The sequence below is a fragment of the Gossypium hirsutum genome, chromosome A04 (assembly GCF_007990345.1).
Source record: "Gossypium hirsutum isolate 1008001.06 chromosome A04, Gossypium_hirsutum_v2.1, whole genome shotgun sequence".
Taxonomy (NCBI): Eukaryota; Viridiplantae; Streptophyta; class Magnoliopsida; order Malvales; family Malvaceae; genus Gossypium; species Gossypium hirsutum.
In genome coordinates this window covers 81,828,170-81,846,745 of record NC_053427.1, presented here as the reverse complement: position 1 = coordinate 81,846,745, position 18,576 = coordinate 81,828,170, and the positions used below count along the sequence as shown (strand labels likewise).

The 18,576-nt window shown below is 31.8% G+C and overlaps 1 protein-coding gene across 2 annotated transcripts; it reads left to right on the top strand.

The window, feature by feature from the left end:
- Nucleotides 1-227: 227 nt before the first annotated feature.
- Nucleotides 228-2,974, top strand: LOC107948978 (uncharacterized). Of its 2 annotated transcripts, none has more exons than XM_016883662.2 (3): nucleotides 228-1,082; nucleotides 1,977-2,106; nucleotides 2,214-2,974. In XM_016883662.2, exon 1 carries the CDS (start codon nucleotides 400-402, stop codon nucleotides 931-933), a length of 534 nt encoding a protein of 177 aa, XP_016739151.2. In that variant the 5' UTR covers nucleotides 228-399; the 3' UTR covers nucleotides 934-1,082; nucleotides 1,977-2,106; nucleotides 2,214-2,974. The 2 variants fall into 2 exon arrangements, with proteins under 2 accessions (XP_016739151.2, XP_016739152.2); XM_016883663.2 differs by having other exon boundaries at nucleotides 270-1,076.
- Nucleotides 2,975-18,576: the final 15,602 nt, after the last annotated feature.

The following is an 18,576-nucleotide window of genomic DNA, read 5'->3' as shown; positions in this document are numbered from 1 at the left end:
TACAACAACACGAAAATTCATACTAAATTGAACAAAAGTTGAAATGGAGAAATGAAAAATGTTGAGACAAAAGGTTTGTCTTTTACTTATCTCTACAAGTAATTGAGACGTGAAATATTTATTTCCATTTTAGCATTGTAGATCATTACCCGCCAAAAGCCCCAAACACCTTGATTGCCAGCCAAGGATGGCGCCAAATTTGGGCGCCAATCTCCAAACCATAGCTTTCCCGCTAAATTCACCCGCCACGCTTACCTTAAACTCCCCTCTAAAGCTTCAAATACAAAAGCCCACCACACCTCTGTCACACACACCATCCAAACCCCGCTTTCTTCGATCTCACTAAACTGTTTATCGAAATTCCCGAAAGGGTCTCAGACTACTACTAAGCGTCAAACAATGGTGGTTTCTCTCGGTCCTGGCAAGTTCTACGGAAGCAGTCTTCCACGGCCTCGCATCTACACCGACACCAAGTTCAACCCCGGACGCGTGGATCCTCCTGTTCCAGTCCTTGATCCGCTGCTCTCATGGGCCGATGAAGCCCATTGGTCCATGGGTGGTCTCAGTTTCAAGCGCCTTCGCCTCCAAGGTCGCATAGAAGGCAACGTCAAAAGGCTTAAAGCTCAGCGCAAGAAGCTCCTCAAGGACACCCCCGACAGGGGTCTTAACCTTAAGAAAAGCTTAAGGGACGATGAAGATGACGAAGACGTATCTCCCCCTCCTGCTCCCGTGGCGGTTAAAAGGAGGAGGTTCTTGGATCTTAACGATGACGACGACACCGAGGATGAAAACAAAGGCGATGATGATGAAGTAACGGTGGCGAAGAGAAAAAAGAAGAGGGTATTGAGGAACGGTGCGGTGCGGAAACTGGGCGATGATTTTGAGCGAGTGGCGAAGAATAGCGGCTTGGTGAGCAAAAGAGAGGAACTTTAGCGATGGGATAGGTAGCGATGTGAAGAAGATGGTGGAGGAGGTTAACAATGAACCGGAAAGTGAAGGAGATAAGGAGAAAACAGAGGCGCAGAGTGGGAGTAGTAGGACTTCACCAAGATAGGCAAGGCGTAGCCGCTATTAAGGTTAATGTATGTTTGTTTTAATTTGGTGTTGCTGTCATTTAGAAGCATTGTTAATCGTAAATACAAACTGATTTTGGTTTTTAATATCCAAGGTGACACTCCATTGATTTGGGGTTCCTGCATATCTACTTGACAGAATACTAATTTGGAAATTAGATGTTTCATGTTAGTGAATAATTTACATTCCCGATAAAATAATAATCTAATCATATTATAGTACTTTCATTCACATTTTAATAAAAATTTCTACCTCAATTTTTATTTACCAAGTAAAAATAATTAAATAATTGAGGAAAATCCTCAACTTCAAAATCTTAAACCTTTAATTTACTTTAATAGTTAGTTTTTTTTAATCAATTATACATAAAATTTGGGGTAATAAATGAAAATGTTGAAAAGATGATCTAGTTTAGTGTACAGAGTTCGTTAATATGTTGAAAAAGAAATTATTTGAGAAATTAGGTTGAAATTGATGGGGATGTGGATATGGGGTCTATTAGTAGTGTCTATTGGAGTACAAATTTAGGATTAGTTGGATCAAGATGAGATGGCTGGAGAACAACTTTCAAACTATTGAGGTTTCAAGAGTGGTTGATTGGGGGTTTGCTAATGCTTTATCTCGCAATTTAGTACATTTAAGGTGGCTACTACTTCTAGTTGACATGAAAGAATCGAGACGACTTAATTGAGGATCAGTAATGTTGGTGACATTGTACTAAGAAATGTATCGAGCAACAATATCGAATAAAACTAAAACCAACAATTACATGTTTCTTCAATTGTGGGCATGGTATCGACTATCATTTTTTACATTCCCGAGTGGAACTCTCTTAAATTCTCACTCGTAATATGGTAAAATTTATTCCACAAAATCATTACTGTTTTTCTTTTTCATTCTAGTTCAAGTGTATGCAACGTATTCTGTCGCCACCTCAAGAGCTCGATGACCTATACAAATCGACTTGTGGAGGAGACTCGAGGAATATTAGCCAACATTCCACAAAAAGTATATTGAGATGTGGGAGTGTAGGTATGATTTTTTTCCAACGTGTTAATCATTTCTTACACCAAAGTTGGCGACGTCTTTAGATTACATGGATTACTTTAGACATAATGACAAGTCATATCTATTGCCAGCTTCAAAGAGTAGGCAACATTGCCGTAGAAGGCCAAAACGAGTACCTATCAATCCTAGGTCGGGAGATGGAGATGAAGTGAGATCGACATCTGCCCCATTTGCATCGGAGGACCTGATTGTCGTGCAACCTCCCGATTAGTGTGGTTCATTTATTTTTGTTTCGAAGCCATTTTTTTGTTACAAGCATCACAACACACACACATACACACAAAAAAATTGATAATACTCTGAAACATCATATTTTTATGTGCTAATTGCATGTTTATTTTGAGTATGTCTTACTAATTTGGGCTATTTTAGGGTTCTTTGTCTTGTAGGGACTTAATTGAAGATAAAAGGAAATTTGGGGGCAAAAAGCGTGAAATTAAAGATGAATTGGGACAGCATGCGAAGTAGGAGAGAAGTGGTGCCGAAAATGCAAAGTATGGAAAACTTTTGGAGCAAAAATACAAAAGAAGAGATTTTATAGCATAAGACTCTATTTTAGTTTCAATTATATTAGGATAATTATTAAGGATTTTTACTTAGATTTAATTTTAGGATTTATTTTCATTTATCTTTATTTATCTTTAATTATCTTTATTTATTTGTATTTATCTTTGAGAATTTAATTAGGAATAGGCTAGGTTTTCTAGTACTATAAATAGGGGATGGAGTGACACATATTTGACAACTTTTTTTTTTGTAAGCACCTCTTTACTTAAAAACTCTGTTTTTTGTTCTCTTTATATTTTCTTCAATAAAAATCTCATTTCTAATATATTTATTTCTTTCTCAAAAATCATGAGCTACTAAACCAATCTAGCCAAAGGTTGTCGAAATTTCTCAAAAAGGTTTATGAGGCTTAGAATCTGCGGTTAGCCTTCTCAACAGGGTATTCATTGCTTCTCTGCATTACGGGGCTGACGCTTCTATCCATGTCCCTTAATAGGTGATCTTTTCAACTTGTGCAAGGAACGCTCGCTTTGTACGTTTTGGGAAGGTTGCACAGTCAATTCGTTGGCTTTCTGCGTCAGAGGTTGGCGAATCCAAGAGACAAAACTGCATGGTATTCGCCGTTGGGAAGTGATGATCTAGCAGAAGATAGTCCCACACAAAAGTGATTATTGGCTAGAGTCAGGTTCCGCCAAATCTTAAGTCTAAATTCTTGGAGTTGGTGGTCGTAGGTGTCCTCTTCCACTATAACTAGCTTATCCTGCTCGAGAATGGTTACTTAAAAGCCAAGGATTAAACCAAAGGGATCCACAATGGGCGATTAGGACACAACCGCAGTCAACCACAGAGGAAAGAGATGAAGTCAGTGATCAACCCCGGCATGTAGGGGTGAGCAAAATTCGATTTGACTCAAAACAATCGAAAAAAATTTGAATTTCGAATTATTCGAATCAAGTTAATCAAATTAATCGATTCAACTCGAATTTTTTTTTTGAATTTCAAGTTTGAATCTAATTGAGTTTTCAAATTCGAATAAACCAAATATTAAACTACCCACTCTTAAAAAAAGAAATTTGATACCATATAAATAAATTGGATGTAGAGAAACAAATTCTTTTTATTGAAAAAACCAACTTAAAAAAAGAAAAGAAAAGATAACCAGCTAACAATAGTTTAAAATTCATATATGGATTTATCAGCTAACAATATATATCTTAACTAATTGATCCGAACAAACTTTAACTAAATACTATAGTTATTTAAATTACTAGAATTAGGAGTGAGCAAAACTCGATTTGACTCGAAAAAAATAAAATAAAAATTTGAATTTCGAGTTAAACGAATTGAATTATTCGAGTTAATCGAGTTATTCGAGTCAACTTGAATTTTTTTTCGAATTTCGAGTTCGAATCGAGTTGAGTTTTTGAATTCGAATAACTCGAATAATTCGAATAATTTGAATATCAAACTATAATATTTTACATTTTTACCTAAACTCTCAAACCTTTTTACTTTCCTTCAAAACTTTTACCCCTTCTCACTTTCTCCCCAAAACTTTTACTTCCCTTCCGTCCCAACCCCCTAATCTACCCAAAATCCATTTTCCACCAAAATTTTACTCTTGCATTTACTTTTTCTCAAAATTTTATTCCTAAAAACCCTTAAAACTTTTTACTTTCTCCCAAAATTTTTACTCCCTCCCACTTTCCCCCTAAAATTTTTACTTCCTTCACATCCCACCTCTCATCTACCCCAAACTAATCCCCCCCAATTTTTTTTTATTATTTTCCCTCCAAAATTTTACTCCCCTATTTACTTTCTCTCAAACTTTTATTGCCCAAAACTTTTTATTTTTCCCTTAAACTTTTATTTCTTACCCATTACTCTCAAATAAAAATTTAAAATTATCCAAAAAAAAACACTAAACATAAATAATAATAATTTATTTATATCTGCTATTTATATTATTAAATTAATTTTCATATTTTATATTATTTATATTATTAAATTGTTTAGCCATATTGAATATTTATATTAAAATTGAATTATTAATTATGCCATTAAATATTCATGTTAAAATTTTATATTGGTATCAATTTCACATTTTATCTTTGAAATAACTTTTATTAAAAAATCAAACTTTTACATTTAATATATTTTTTAATTTCAAAATACATAGTGTATATAAAAAATTAATAAATAAATTATGAGGTGATGAAAGTTAATAAAATTTTTGGTTAAGGTGGACAAATTTTATTACGATGGGTGACAGTGGTTACAAGGACCTAAAATTATTTTTTAAAGTTTAACTCGAACAAATATATTCGATTCGATTCGATTCGAATTTTCATCTCACTCGACTCGATTCGAGAAAATTTCAAATCAAATTAGGATGATAAAATATGATTCGTCAACTCGATTAACTCAAAATTTTTCATTCGATTCGATGGAACACTCACCCCTAACTAGAATTAAGTAGAATTATTAGCTAACGATGAGGTTATTTTATTTAAATGCATGCATGAATTTGATTTCAAAGTAGATGCTTTTTTGTTGCTTAATCAACATTGGTTCATCATGTTGCATGATGGATATTCGGATATGAAATATAATCTGATTTTTAAGCACAAGAAAAAAGTAGCTAGAGAGAATGAAATGGAGGGTGCTAAACAGAGCTGTTTATGTGCTGGTTTAAGTTAGGCTTATGCGCGGTATCAATATCATACATAGTTATTCATGTCCGGTCTAATTTGAAATATGAGTTTTAAATATTGTTCAAGTCTATCCATATTTGTAAATGACTAATCAAGTTCGCTTAGGTCAGCTCATGTTTTTTTTATATTTTTTAAATATAATTATTTTTGTTTAATATTTATTAATTATATATCCTTTACTAACACTATTTTTTATTAAAATTTTAAACTTAATATAATTTTTAATTTTTACATTTAATTTTTCTTATGATATTAATTATATAATATATAAAAATTAATGACTACAAGCTTAAAAGCAAGTTGGTCTAAATTAGACTCAAACTTTGATATTGAAATTCAAGCTCTATTCATATTTTCAATAGATTTTTTTTTGACTAAATTCATTTTTCAGTTCTTAAATATTTTTTTCAACTTTTTAAGATTTTAAGCTAACTTTTGAGTTTGAGCAAATAGCTCACAGAATTGTAATGTTAATATCTAGTACTTTTCTATTTATGATTATTATATATAATACAAAAATCTTAATCCCTTCGGAACAAATATTTAGAAATAAAATATTTAATTTCCAAACAATATTTTTTTCGAGAAGATTAACGAGGACAATAAAAAGATCGAACCAAAACAACAAGGAATATCTATATATATATTGTTAGGAGTTTATCTGGATGAGTGATTTATTGGACGAAATTGAAATTTTCAACGGGAAAAATTCAACACGATGATTGGTGTTAGGATCGTCCCGATTAAGCAACGAACAAGTAAAAATAGTAGAAGAAATTGAGAAGATGAACACACAAATTTAACGTGGAAAAACCCCTCAAAGAGGATAAAAAACCACGGGCAAAGATAATTTTACTATAATGGCAAAAGAATGAAGAGTACAAAAGATGGAGATAAAAACTAAACCCCGAAAACCCGAAAAACAAAGAACCCTCAAACGTAAACACAAAATTCTCTGAATGTGTTATGAGTTCTAATCTAATGGGTGTCTCTTAATTCTAAGATTGTAAAGGAGCCTATTTATAGGCTAAATTAGTAAGTCAAATAAACTATACTAATAAATGCTAAATATATTATACTAATAAATACTAAATCTTCTAGAAAGAAAATATATTTTTGTTTAACTTGACTTGCAAGCAATCTCTTAGAATTTGGGTCACACAATTCTAACAATCTCCACCTTGACACGAATTCTTTCAATGCCATCTTTGCCAAAACCCGCCACGGGCCTATCTTGAACTATGCAGGGAATTAACTGAGTCGAATCTATGCTTAGAAGCTGGAAGACTTCTAGCCTTCGACTTGTGCACTGCCAAATCAAAACTAACCCGGGTCTGATTTTCACGAATACAGTGCCCTAACTTTTCAAAACCTGCATCCAAAAGAGAACCTCTCTTCAACGAAACGGCCATACCTTTTTCCCTCCTATGATCAAGTTGCCTCCGCTTCAAATGAGTTGACTTTGACTCCGTAATGGACGAGGGACGTCCGATTTCACCGGTCACTGTAGAACCTTCCAGAATATAAAGACTGCCGGTTCTTTTACCTTTTAACAAAACGAGAGCTCCACGAGATACTTTAATGTTGCTCGACTCGATGTTGATTCTGCATCCTTTCAAGTCTAAAATACTCAAGGAGATGAGATTCTTTCGTAAATCAGGTACATACCTGACATCTGAGAGTGTCCTAATCGTCCCATCGTGTATCCTAATTTTAACAGTACCAATACCGATTATTTTACTAGATGAATCGTTTCCCATGTGCACAACTCCACCTTCAACTGAACTGTATGTGGAGAACCATTCTCTATTGGGACACATGTGGAAAGAACATCTTGAATCTAGGATCCACTCAGACGTAAGCTTGGAGTTATCGCTCGTTGACACTAACAAGAAATCATCACCGCCTTCATCGACCAAATTAGCACCAGCTACATCTTCCTCGTTACTCTCAGCAGCTCTTTTATTTCGCAGTTTATAACAATCTGCTTTGACGTGACCTAACTTTTTGCAATAGCGACACCTTTTGTCTCGTTTCTTTGATGCTACCAAAACGGAAGCTTGTCTATCTGCTTTGCTATTCAAATCAAACTCATTGTCGAGTTTGTCTCTACTCAACAAATGACCCTTCACATCTTCGAACGAGAGTTTGCCTCTGCCATAAATCAGGGTCTCCCTGAAAGACTTGTATGAAGAGGGTAAAGAGCACAATAATAGCATAGCTTGATCTTCATCGTCAATATAAACCTCAACGTTCTTTAAATCATTTAAAAGAGTAATGAATTGACTGATGTGATCTTTAAGAAGCTCACCTTCGTTCATGCGAAACGTAAATAGACGTTGTTTCAACACTAAACGGTTAGCCAGAGACTTAGTCGCATAAAGAGTTTCTAACCTTTTCCACAAGGCGAATGAGGTCTTCTCCATCAATACCTCCTGCAATACTGTATTCGCGAGGCACAACTGGATTGCAGACAAGGCCTTTTCATCAAGCTCTTCCCATTCTGTTTGATTTAGATTCTCAGGCTTTTTCCCTGTAACAACCTTTTTCAAGCCATTTTGAACTAGAATTGCCATCATCCGAACTTGCCACAGATTGAAATTTGTCTCACCATCGAACTTCTCAATTTCAAACCTTGTTGCTGCCATCTCTGAACGGGCTGATCTATGAAAGTTAAACTAGCTCTGATACCACTTGTTAGGATCGCCCCGATTAAGCAACGAACAAGTAAAAATAGTAGAAGAAATTGAGAAGATGAACACACAAATTTAACGTGGAAAAACCCCTCAAAAGAGGATAAAAAACCACGGACAAAGATAATTTTACTATAATGGCAAAAGAATGAAGAGTACAAAAGATGGAGATAAAAACTAAACCCCGAAAACCCGAAAAACAAAGAACCCTCAAACGTAAACACAAAATTCTCTGAATGTGTTATGAGTTCTAATCTAATGGGTGTCTCTTAATTCTAAGATTGTAAAGGAGCCTATTTATAGGCTAAATTAGTAAGTCAAATAAACTATACTAATAAATGCTAAATATATTATACTAATAAATACTAAATCTTCTAGAAAGAAAATATATTTTTGTTTAACTTGACTTGCAAGCAATCTCTTAGAATTTGGGTCACACAATTCTAACAATTGGTGAAAGGGAAATCTACCTTTTTTTAAAATAATTAAAAAAATTAATAAATTTAAATAAATTTGGATTATTTATTCAGTCTTATGATATCCTATACTTAATTAAAATCTTTAACTTTTTTTATATAATGTCTAAAACTAAATATTCTTCTTCAATCATTATCTAAAAGGAGAAACACATTGTATTGTGCTTAAATCCATGTCCTCCTACATTAATAACAATACTGATGCAAATCGAATTAAGACTTAATCAAACCCTAAAATTAATTACATCAAAATATATTATTTAGAGTGATTTAAATCAATTCTACTAAATTTATATATATATAACTGGTTACATATAACAAAAATATAGTATAATAATTCTCATTTCTATATCTATTTCTTGATCTACATTACTAACTATAGGAATTTTCTTTTTGAAAGAATATAAGAATTTTTAAAGATTTCATTATAGATTAATCAAATTAATCTCTCAAGTAATATTTATGAATGAGAAAAAAAATTAATGTAAATCACATAGTTGTCTTCAACATATTTAAGCTTTAGTGGAAATTTTTATTTTCAAATATAAGGTTAATAATATAATACAAGTTCTTATATTTTATTTTAAAAAATAAAAGGAATAATATAATATTAGGCCCTAAAATTTGGCAATTAGGTCCACTTTGGTATATGTATTATTTTTGGTTCACTTTGGGACTTAAACTTGACAACTAGATCTTTTTTGATCCCTAAACTTAGATTCAATCAAGCTTTGATGGTGTGATCAATGTTTTTGGAACATGACTGGATTGATTTGTAGGATTGAAAATTGACTAATTTACTGGTCCAACAAAAGTATTGAACTGGTTGAATAAAAAATTGCTCAAAAATCGATAAAAATAGAAAATTTGAACGAAAAATCAATAGTTGAACAGGTTGAACCGATTTAATAAATTTTCTAGAAAAATCAAATTTCAATTATTGTTAGTGTAGAAGTTGAATCAATCAAACTGATTGAATAGGGAACCGATGGTTTGACCGGATCAACCACTGGTCCTGTTATTAGAATACTGTATGTGACACTTTAAAATTGTACCATGTCATCACTTAAAATTATATTTTGCAAGTTTAGGGATCAAAATGAATTTAGTTGTCAAGTTTAAGTACCAAAATGGATAAAAAAAATATAAGTATCAAAATGGATCTAATTGTTAAATTCAGAGATAAAAAATAATATGATCCCAAGATAAAATTGAACTTAAAATGAGATATATATATAATAATGATTTAACCCTAAAATAAAAATAAGAAACATTCTAGATGTAGAGAAAATAAATAAAATGAAAATATGGTGTTTTGTGTAATTTGTCTCATATGAGTAAATATAAACATTTTAATAATGATAAATATGATGCATATATTGGAAAGAAGTATGATCCATTTTGCGGATGCTTTCTAGATTAAAAACAAAAATCAACCTTTTATATATTCAAGACGATCCAAAAACTATCAAATTTATTTAAACATAATGAAATTGAAAGGGTCCAGTCAATGTTGGAATGAAATATGATCCACGTTGTGGGTAATTTCTAGATGGAAATAAAAAATCAACCTTTTTCACTTATTAATTTACATTATTTTAATCCAAATAGTTGACCCATTTTCCATTTTAACCCTAAATCTTAAGACTATAAAGACTTTCTCAAAAGGGCCCATTCTTTTAACATATTCTCTTTGGCATATATGACAGGCCAAACTATAGGGTTGAAGGCTATGAATGCGTATGTGTTGTTGGTTTATTTGTACTCAAGAGTTTAGAATGCCTTCTATAGGTTATTCATCTGGTCGTATAGAGTTTAAGCTTCACTTGCTCTTAGTTTTCTATTAAATCTATCTTCTTGAAAGCTTAGTCATAAAATGGTCAAAATAATTTATTTATAAAACAATATGTATTCAAAACAAGTTTCTTTAATGAACAAATTAGTAATCTTTTTCACTCGTATATAAAACAATAAGCAAGTCTCTAATATATATGTATTATTTGACTTGTATAATTGAACTAGTATGATTGTGATGGAAATAATAGAGTTATGCCCCAACTAGACTTCTTAATAGGGCATAAGATAAAAGAAATCGTCTTTACTTTAACTTCTTTGATTGCCTTGGGGGTTACAATAATGATTTGATCACATGTTATTAGTTATTGCCGAGGAAGGTGAACAAAGACTAATAGATCACAATTCGGGGTTCTACAAAGACTCTTTTAATAGAATTGTTTAATGCAATCTCTTCATCAATCATAATCTCAACAATTGTTGCTTAATATCCTTAAAAATATGCACAAAAATAGTTACGATAGTTAAATCAAAATATGTAGACAAAATAGATAATTAACCCTGTGTCTAGTTGTAAAGTGAGTTGCAACTGACGATACAATTGATAAAACTAACAACATATTGATAGTAGCATTTTAATGATATAACAAAAAAAAAAAACAATAATGCTTCTGGATGAAATCATTCTTTAGCAGAAGCTTTACATGTAAGATTTTAACCCATTTTATGGATCTAATTAAATTTAAAATTAATTAGCCAATTTAAAGTAATTAAATTATTTATTTTACTGGATGTATTAGGTTAAAAGTTGATTATATATAAATTTTACATAAATAAAATTAATAGAAAGTTTACAACATCCATCCTTTATTTGAGTAACAAAAAAGAAAAAGGTCAAGAGTGAAATCAAATTATTAAGTGTTTTGGTTAAATCAAATGATTCACTCCAATTCTACGTCGAATAATTTCGTATATTTGAGAAAAAAATATTATAATTATTTTTGTATGGAATGTTAAGTTTTGATTTTTATTATATGGAATTTTTTAATATTTTATATGAAATTCTAGATTCAAGTACTAACATATTTGGATTTGTCTATGTATTTTGATTTAATTGAAGTTATCCAACATAGATACACGTTCTCTTATACCTTAGCTTATAAAATATAAAAAGAAAATTCATTTACAAAGAGCTATAATTTCTATATAATTAAACTTTTAGCTACACAATGTAAAGTTGAATAAATAAAGATGAAGACAGAAAAATATTTTAGAAGACCGAAGATCAATCATAAATTTTTTAGAAAATTAAATTATAATTTTATCATGTAATTTCATAAAATTTTGAAAGATTAAACTTTCGCCATTACTTACACTCAATTAACAAAGTTGAACTAAAGCTCAAATTCCATAAAAATATTTTATTATTCTACCAAATTTCACCAAATTCATCACAAATCCTACCAGCAATATACATTCTACTTGTAACATCCTCAACCCTATCTAGACATTAGGTCCAGATTTAAAAAATTAAATTGGTCACATAGATGACCCGGTAAGTTATCGGAGTTTATCCTAAAAGAACACTTAGCCTATTTTCAGAAAAAACTCATGAGTTTAACAAAACCAATTAAATTTAACATCTTCCTTGTAACGGTAACCACTTTTGAAAACTTAATTAATTTTTTCCTATTTATTTATTATTCAAAATTTATCTATAATCTAGTAGCAAAAAAGTGATATCTATTCATATTTTTAATAAAGACCAAAATTTCATGCATAATTAATTAATATCCATATTTCAATATCCTATATTCAAATTAAATCTCATGCATAATTAATTAATATTTATAGATCAATATCCTCTATTCAAATTAAATGTCATGCATGCAATATAAACCTCAAACCTAAGTTCCATGTCATAGTTCAAAAAAAAAACAATACAATGTTTGAATTAAAGGTGTACATGGGCCGGGCTACCTGGCCCAGCCCGAAGGCCTGCCCCAAAAATGGGAGGTTCGGGTAAAAATATAAGCCCGAAATATGAGTTTAGGCAAAAAACGAGGCCTGTTTAGAAAACGGACCGGGCCTCTGGTAAAATTTTTTTGCCCAAGCTTGGCCCGTCCCGAATTATATACTAAATATATATTTTTATTTTTAATCATATTTATATTTTATTTTCAATTTTAATATAACCACTTTTTATTATATTTTCAATTAGTGTATTATTTTAAGAATTGTTTTAGTCTCATTTTTTTATTTGTTTCTTGTTTTAATATTTGTTTTTATGTTTTTAAATGTATTTGATTTATTATATTTTTAAATTTTTTATTTAATGAAATAAGATAAAAAAAATTTAATATGGGCCAGGTCGGGCAGGGCTCCAGCTTAATAATTTTATTTTGGGCCGGGATCGGATAAATTTTAGGCCCATATTTTGGGTCGGGCCAGCTCGTGCCTAGAAAATTGGCCTAAAATTTTGTCTGGGCCCGGCCTGACCCATGCATACCTCTACTTTGAATAAGTAAGGAATCTAAAATACTTTTATTTATATAGTGAAAAAAATGATTCCGAGATGAGATCCTTTGTATGCCACATTCGCGTCCTAACCTGGTGGAAAATTAAAGGAGAATGAGCTTAAGATGTAACAACCTGATAGTCATGGGTGTCAGAAAATATATTTTCGAGACTCCGTTTTCGTAAATTAGACTCGTAAATATTTATTAGAAATATTTACGAAGTTAGTTGTGTGGTTAATTAGATTTTGGTTAGGTTAATATACATGAATTAAAAGTAATTAAGTAAAATAACTAAATTGCATAAAGGGTGAAAGTTAAATTATAGATTAAAGAAAAATTAAAGGGACTAAAGAAGGAATTATGCTATTGGCATTAAATGAGGCGGCATAAGATTTAAAACATGTGAAAATTTATTATATATATTATAAAAGAAACCTTAAATGTTAAGTAAATATATTATATAATATAATAATATATTATATTATTATAATAAAACAAATAAATAAAAAGGAAAGGAAAGAAACAAACAGAGAAAGTCAAACGAAACAGGGAGCAAAAGAAAGGAAAGAAAGAAAAATTAGCGTTTCAAAGTTTCAAGCTAAAATGATTAGTCAATTTAGTTTATTTTCTTATAATTTTTATATTTTGGAATTTCAGTATTAAATATTACTCGATCCATGTCAAAATTTTAAAAATTATTGATCTTTTAAGTGTTGTCTATGTTGAATAATTTTAGTAATAGGGACTAAATTATGAAAATTCAAAATTTAGGGATTTAAGTGAAATTAGGGAGTTAAATTTAGTTTAAAGCGGAGTTTGTATGAAAATATAGGATTAATTGTAAAGAAATAAAGTTAATCTCAGTTTAGGGACTAAATCAAAATTTAAGTGAATATTGAGTAAAAATTTAAAATATTAAATATGAGATTGAATTGTGTTGTATTGATGAATTTTAATTGTTTTAATTTCGTAGCTAACGTAGTACTAGAACCCTCAACTAAAAAGGGAAAAGATAAAGTCGACGAGGAATAGCTCGAAATTTTTGGTTTGTATTTCTATAATTCAAATTTAATTGTTAATTGTTATAATTCAATTTAATGTATATGGTAAGTGTTGAGGTGTGAATTATTGTGTTTTGCAATTGAAATGGATTGATTTAGTATGTGATGAATTTATTAAATTTATATTGACTGAATTGGTATATATATTGAATATATATTGATTATTTGAATTGAATTGAATATTGGTTGTATTTGAAAAGTGAAATTAAACCCTATTAACTGTATCGGGTTAAGTCGGATATAAATGGTATGCCATAGGATTGGAAGAGTTCTGGGATTTCTTCGACTTTGAGTCGATAAGACACTGGGTGTCAAATTATTACTTCGGATATATTCGATGAGGCATGGGTGCCAATTTACTTCGGTTTAGCCAATGAGACACTGGGTGTCAATTTATTACTTCAAATTATCCGATGAGGCACTAGGTGCCAAACTGGTGTGTTTGGTTGGATCCATGTATCCGTCCGAGTTTGAATCGTGTTAATAGGGGTAATTAATTGAAATTGTATTATGATTGATGTTAGATGATAATGTATGCGAAATGAAAATGGGACAGTGAATTGAAATATGGATTGAGACACATGAATTGTGTATTCATGAATTGGATAAGGAATGAACAAAACTATTGTTTAAATGATATGTGTACTATATTGTGAAAAGCTATTTATATAGCAAATATGGGAATTGAGATATTGGGAAACAAATGAAATGTCATATGGTTATTGAAATATTTAGATTGTATATTTGTGATTTCATATTTTTTTTATATATTCAGATTATAGAAATACCACTGAGTTTTACTCAGCGTGCGGTTTTGTTTTCCGTGTGCAAGTTAGGTACTAAATTTTGATCGCCGATTTAGCATCCAACAACGGTCCCAAACTCAAATGTGGTGATGTTTTATCTTTTTGTGTCGGCATGTACCTAAGGTGTCTAAATAATAATTATTTTGTGGTTTAATTGTAAAGTAAATAGGATTATAAGTTTAATATTGGTTGGTTATATACATATAATATGTGTTTGTGTTTGAGGTCATATTATGGTATATTTTAAGTTAATGCTAAAATGAACATGATTTAGGTAAAAGAGTTTAAATTTGGCATGTTTACAAGTTGGATTTGAATGATATTCTATTGACATGTTTTATTGATATAATTGTGGTACCTATGAGTGCATTGGTTAGGCACTTAGGATGATTGTTATGACATGTTTTGGATACGTTTGATTGTGTTTTGAAATTATGTCTGTTTGATCAGTAATGCTCTAAAACCCCATTTCGATGATGGATGTGGGTTAAGAGGTGTTACATAAGAAGCTCAGTGTGAATCCGAGCACAAGTAAACTAGTGCAGAACAATAAACCAAGCATACATGATCACAGTTTTTAGTATAATAACAATAATATAGTATAACAAAATTTGACAGTTCATTCGAGCATACTTATGAGTGTCAATGCAATGCAATTTCAGTTTAACATGAAAGATTCTACCCCGCCGCTACACTCTATAGTAAGAGTTCCCCAGAACTCTTCCAATCAAAACACTCTAATTTGTAGATGAACTGTCAGTATTTGTAGACAAGTTGCCAATAGGTTGTGAATGCACAACATTTTTGCAAATAAAAGCTGCCAGTAATTTGTGGATGAACCACCAATGTTGTAGATTATTTATCTGTCAGTACTTCCTCCTTTCAATCATCCTACCCCATGCTATGCAGTATGACATGCAAGTAACAGTATAGTACAGAAACAGTAAATATGCTTAACATGTATTCGATTTAACAATAACAATAAACATGCTTAACATGTATCCAGTTCAGTAGTAATAGTAGACATGCTTAACATGTATTCAGTTCAATAGTAACAATAGGCATGCAATCATCAATACGGTGGTAAGAATAACAGTATCAGTTCATCAAAAAGACAGTGACAGTAGACATGTAACATTCACATATCATTATTATATAGTAGCAATTCAACCATCAACTCATAGATTCTAGCATGTGCATAATACAGGGACTGAATAGAGCGAATAAAATCTCTATAGATAGTTTAAGGATTATACAGGGACTAAACTGAACAATTCATAAAATTTTGAGCAAAACTGTAAATCAGGGGTCACACGGCCATGTGGCTATGCCATGTGAGAAGTTATAGGCCATGTGGAAGGGTTACACAGCCGTGTAATAGACTGTGGCTGTGTGACAAATGCAAAAATTAATCTTTAGGAGGGACATAGCTGTGTGGTTCACGAACTAGCCTAGGGTTTATAGGGCACATGGTCGTGTGGGTGTGGCCCTATTCCTACACATAATCACCACTATTTACCTGGAATAGAACACACACCTTTCACCGAGGGTTTGATCGATGTTCCTCACAATCGATTTTAATCCAATTTACCTAAATGAGGTTCGATTCTTAGTAAGAAAAGAAATGCTATTGACAATAATTAAAAACCTGATAGAAAGAACGATCAAATAGATGATGTTTTGATTCGGAAAAGAAAAGTAATTATCACAAATAGGATGAAAATATGATATAAAGAAAAGGGAAAGAAAATAAAAAGAGAATGAATAGAAAGATAGGGAGAAAATTCTATTAGTATTTGAAAAGGGGCAATATGAAAATCTAATTAGGATAAGAAGAGAAAAAGATGATGGAATTCTAATTCTATTAGATTAATTTTGAGGAAGGTTAATATATGAATTCTAATTAAGAAAGAATTGGGTAAATTCCTAGGGTTTGTAAACTCTAAGAACGTTACATGCAATTTTCCCAAGTTTCTGCCAAACCTGAATTTAAAATGAAGGGGGGAAGGAGGCGACTTTAACCTTGGCTCCAAGGAGAACTAACATTTTAACCATTGAGTCTATTGCCCATTCCTTGTTTATTTTTTACTCTTAATCATATACATATGTTATGAGACGTATTTGGCGAATTTACGGAATAAAAAAGGAAGGAAGGGGCTCAAACTTGGGTCAACCATTGAGCTTATAGCTCATTTCTTGTAACACCCCTAACCTATATTCATCACCAGAATAGGGTTACGAGGCATTACCGGACTTATACACTAACATTTATACAAAACTGAGTCACAAATTTTGCATTTCAGATCAATTCTTTTCAAATTTCACTATAAAGTCCCTAATATGGGCCTACGGGGCCCAAAACAAGCTTTGGAAGTGGTTCAGGACTAAACTGGCAACTTTGGGAATTTTTCCTTAAAGATAGGGACACACACCCGTGTGGCCTGAAACATGGCTGTGTGGCCAGCCCATGGGGTTCCCATGGCCGTGTGGCCAGCCTGTGGGCAGATCTGACTTACAAATTCTTAAGCATCAGAGGGGCACACGGCCTAGGCACACGCCCATGTGGCTAGGCCGTGTGGTAATATGATTTTTCACCATTTTTAGGCCATTTTGACACGATTTTGACGCACGACCGTGCTTAAAACACGTGTTCTTCACACGGCCGTGTCTTTTGTCCGCGTACTATCCTGACTTCACATTTAAGGATGTAGGGGACACATGGCCTATCAACTTGTCCGTGTGCAAACCGTGTGTCTCACACGGTCTGATCACACGCCCGTGTGCCAAGCCTGTGGACTCAAAATAAGTCTTTTGTCTCAAGTTTACCAACCCTGCATAACTTAACCTTCAAGCTAATAATTTCCTCAACTTTTAATCCAACCAAAACTCGATTAAACACACTCAATACATGTCCAGTTAAACATTAAATCATCTCAGCAATGTACCCTCATGGATACCACAATTCATATTGAAATTATACTACATTATCATACTAAACAAATTCATGTAAATTTAACTTCCAAAATATGCATATTTCATACCATGCTTCAACATATTTCATGTTCATTCACTATCATGTACAAATAACGCCTTAACAACCTAGGTACATGCCATTTTACCAAAAGAAAAGTATTTACCACTTTAAATCCGGGATTGGCTTGGATGCTGAGTCCTTAGCTTTCTTTCGTACCTAGTCCTACGCACGAAAACAAACCGTACGCTGAGTATGTACTCAGTGGTATTTCTATAGACCAATACTTAATTTATGCATTTATACTTAAACCTTAGATTTCAATAAATAACACATCATGAACATTCAATTAATTGACTTCATTTCATAATAACATTTATCATTAGAATTGAAACCAGTAAGATATACAATTCAGTCAGTATCATTCAGTCTTTAGTGCAGTAATTTACCTCTATTAACATAACTCGGACCTGGATGGATACACGGATCCAACCCACACACCGGGATAGTATACAGTGTTTCATCGGCCGAAGCTGGAATACACTGTAACAGTAACAATAACAGTAACAGTAACAGTAATAGTAGCAGTACACAGAGTACCTCATCGGAATGAATCCGGAACAGTAACAGTAACAGTAACAGTAAGACGACACTTATAGTGTCTCATCGACACAAAGTCGGTATATCCCTGAACACTTCCAATCCTATGGCATGCCAACTATATCTGACTTAGCCTGACACTGTTAATAGGGTTTTCATTTCACTTTCAATTCATCATCAACAATCAATATACATTTCAATTCAAATATTTATAAATCAACATATTATCACAATATCAATACTTACCTTAATTTCAATAGCCATACATAATTTCAATAATATGTATCAAAATA

Excerpts from the sequence above, each read along its gene's own strand:
- LOC107948978 (XM_016883662.2), top strand. The coding sequence starts at position 400 with ATGGTGGTTTCTCTCGGTCCTGGCAAGTTCTACGGAAGCAGTCTTCCA.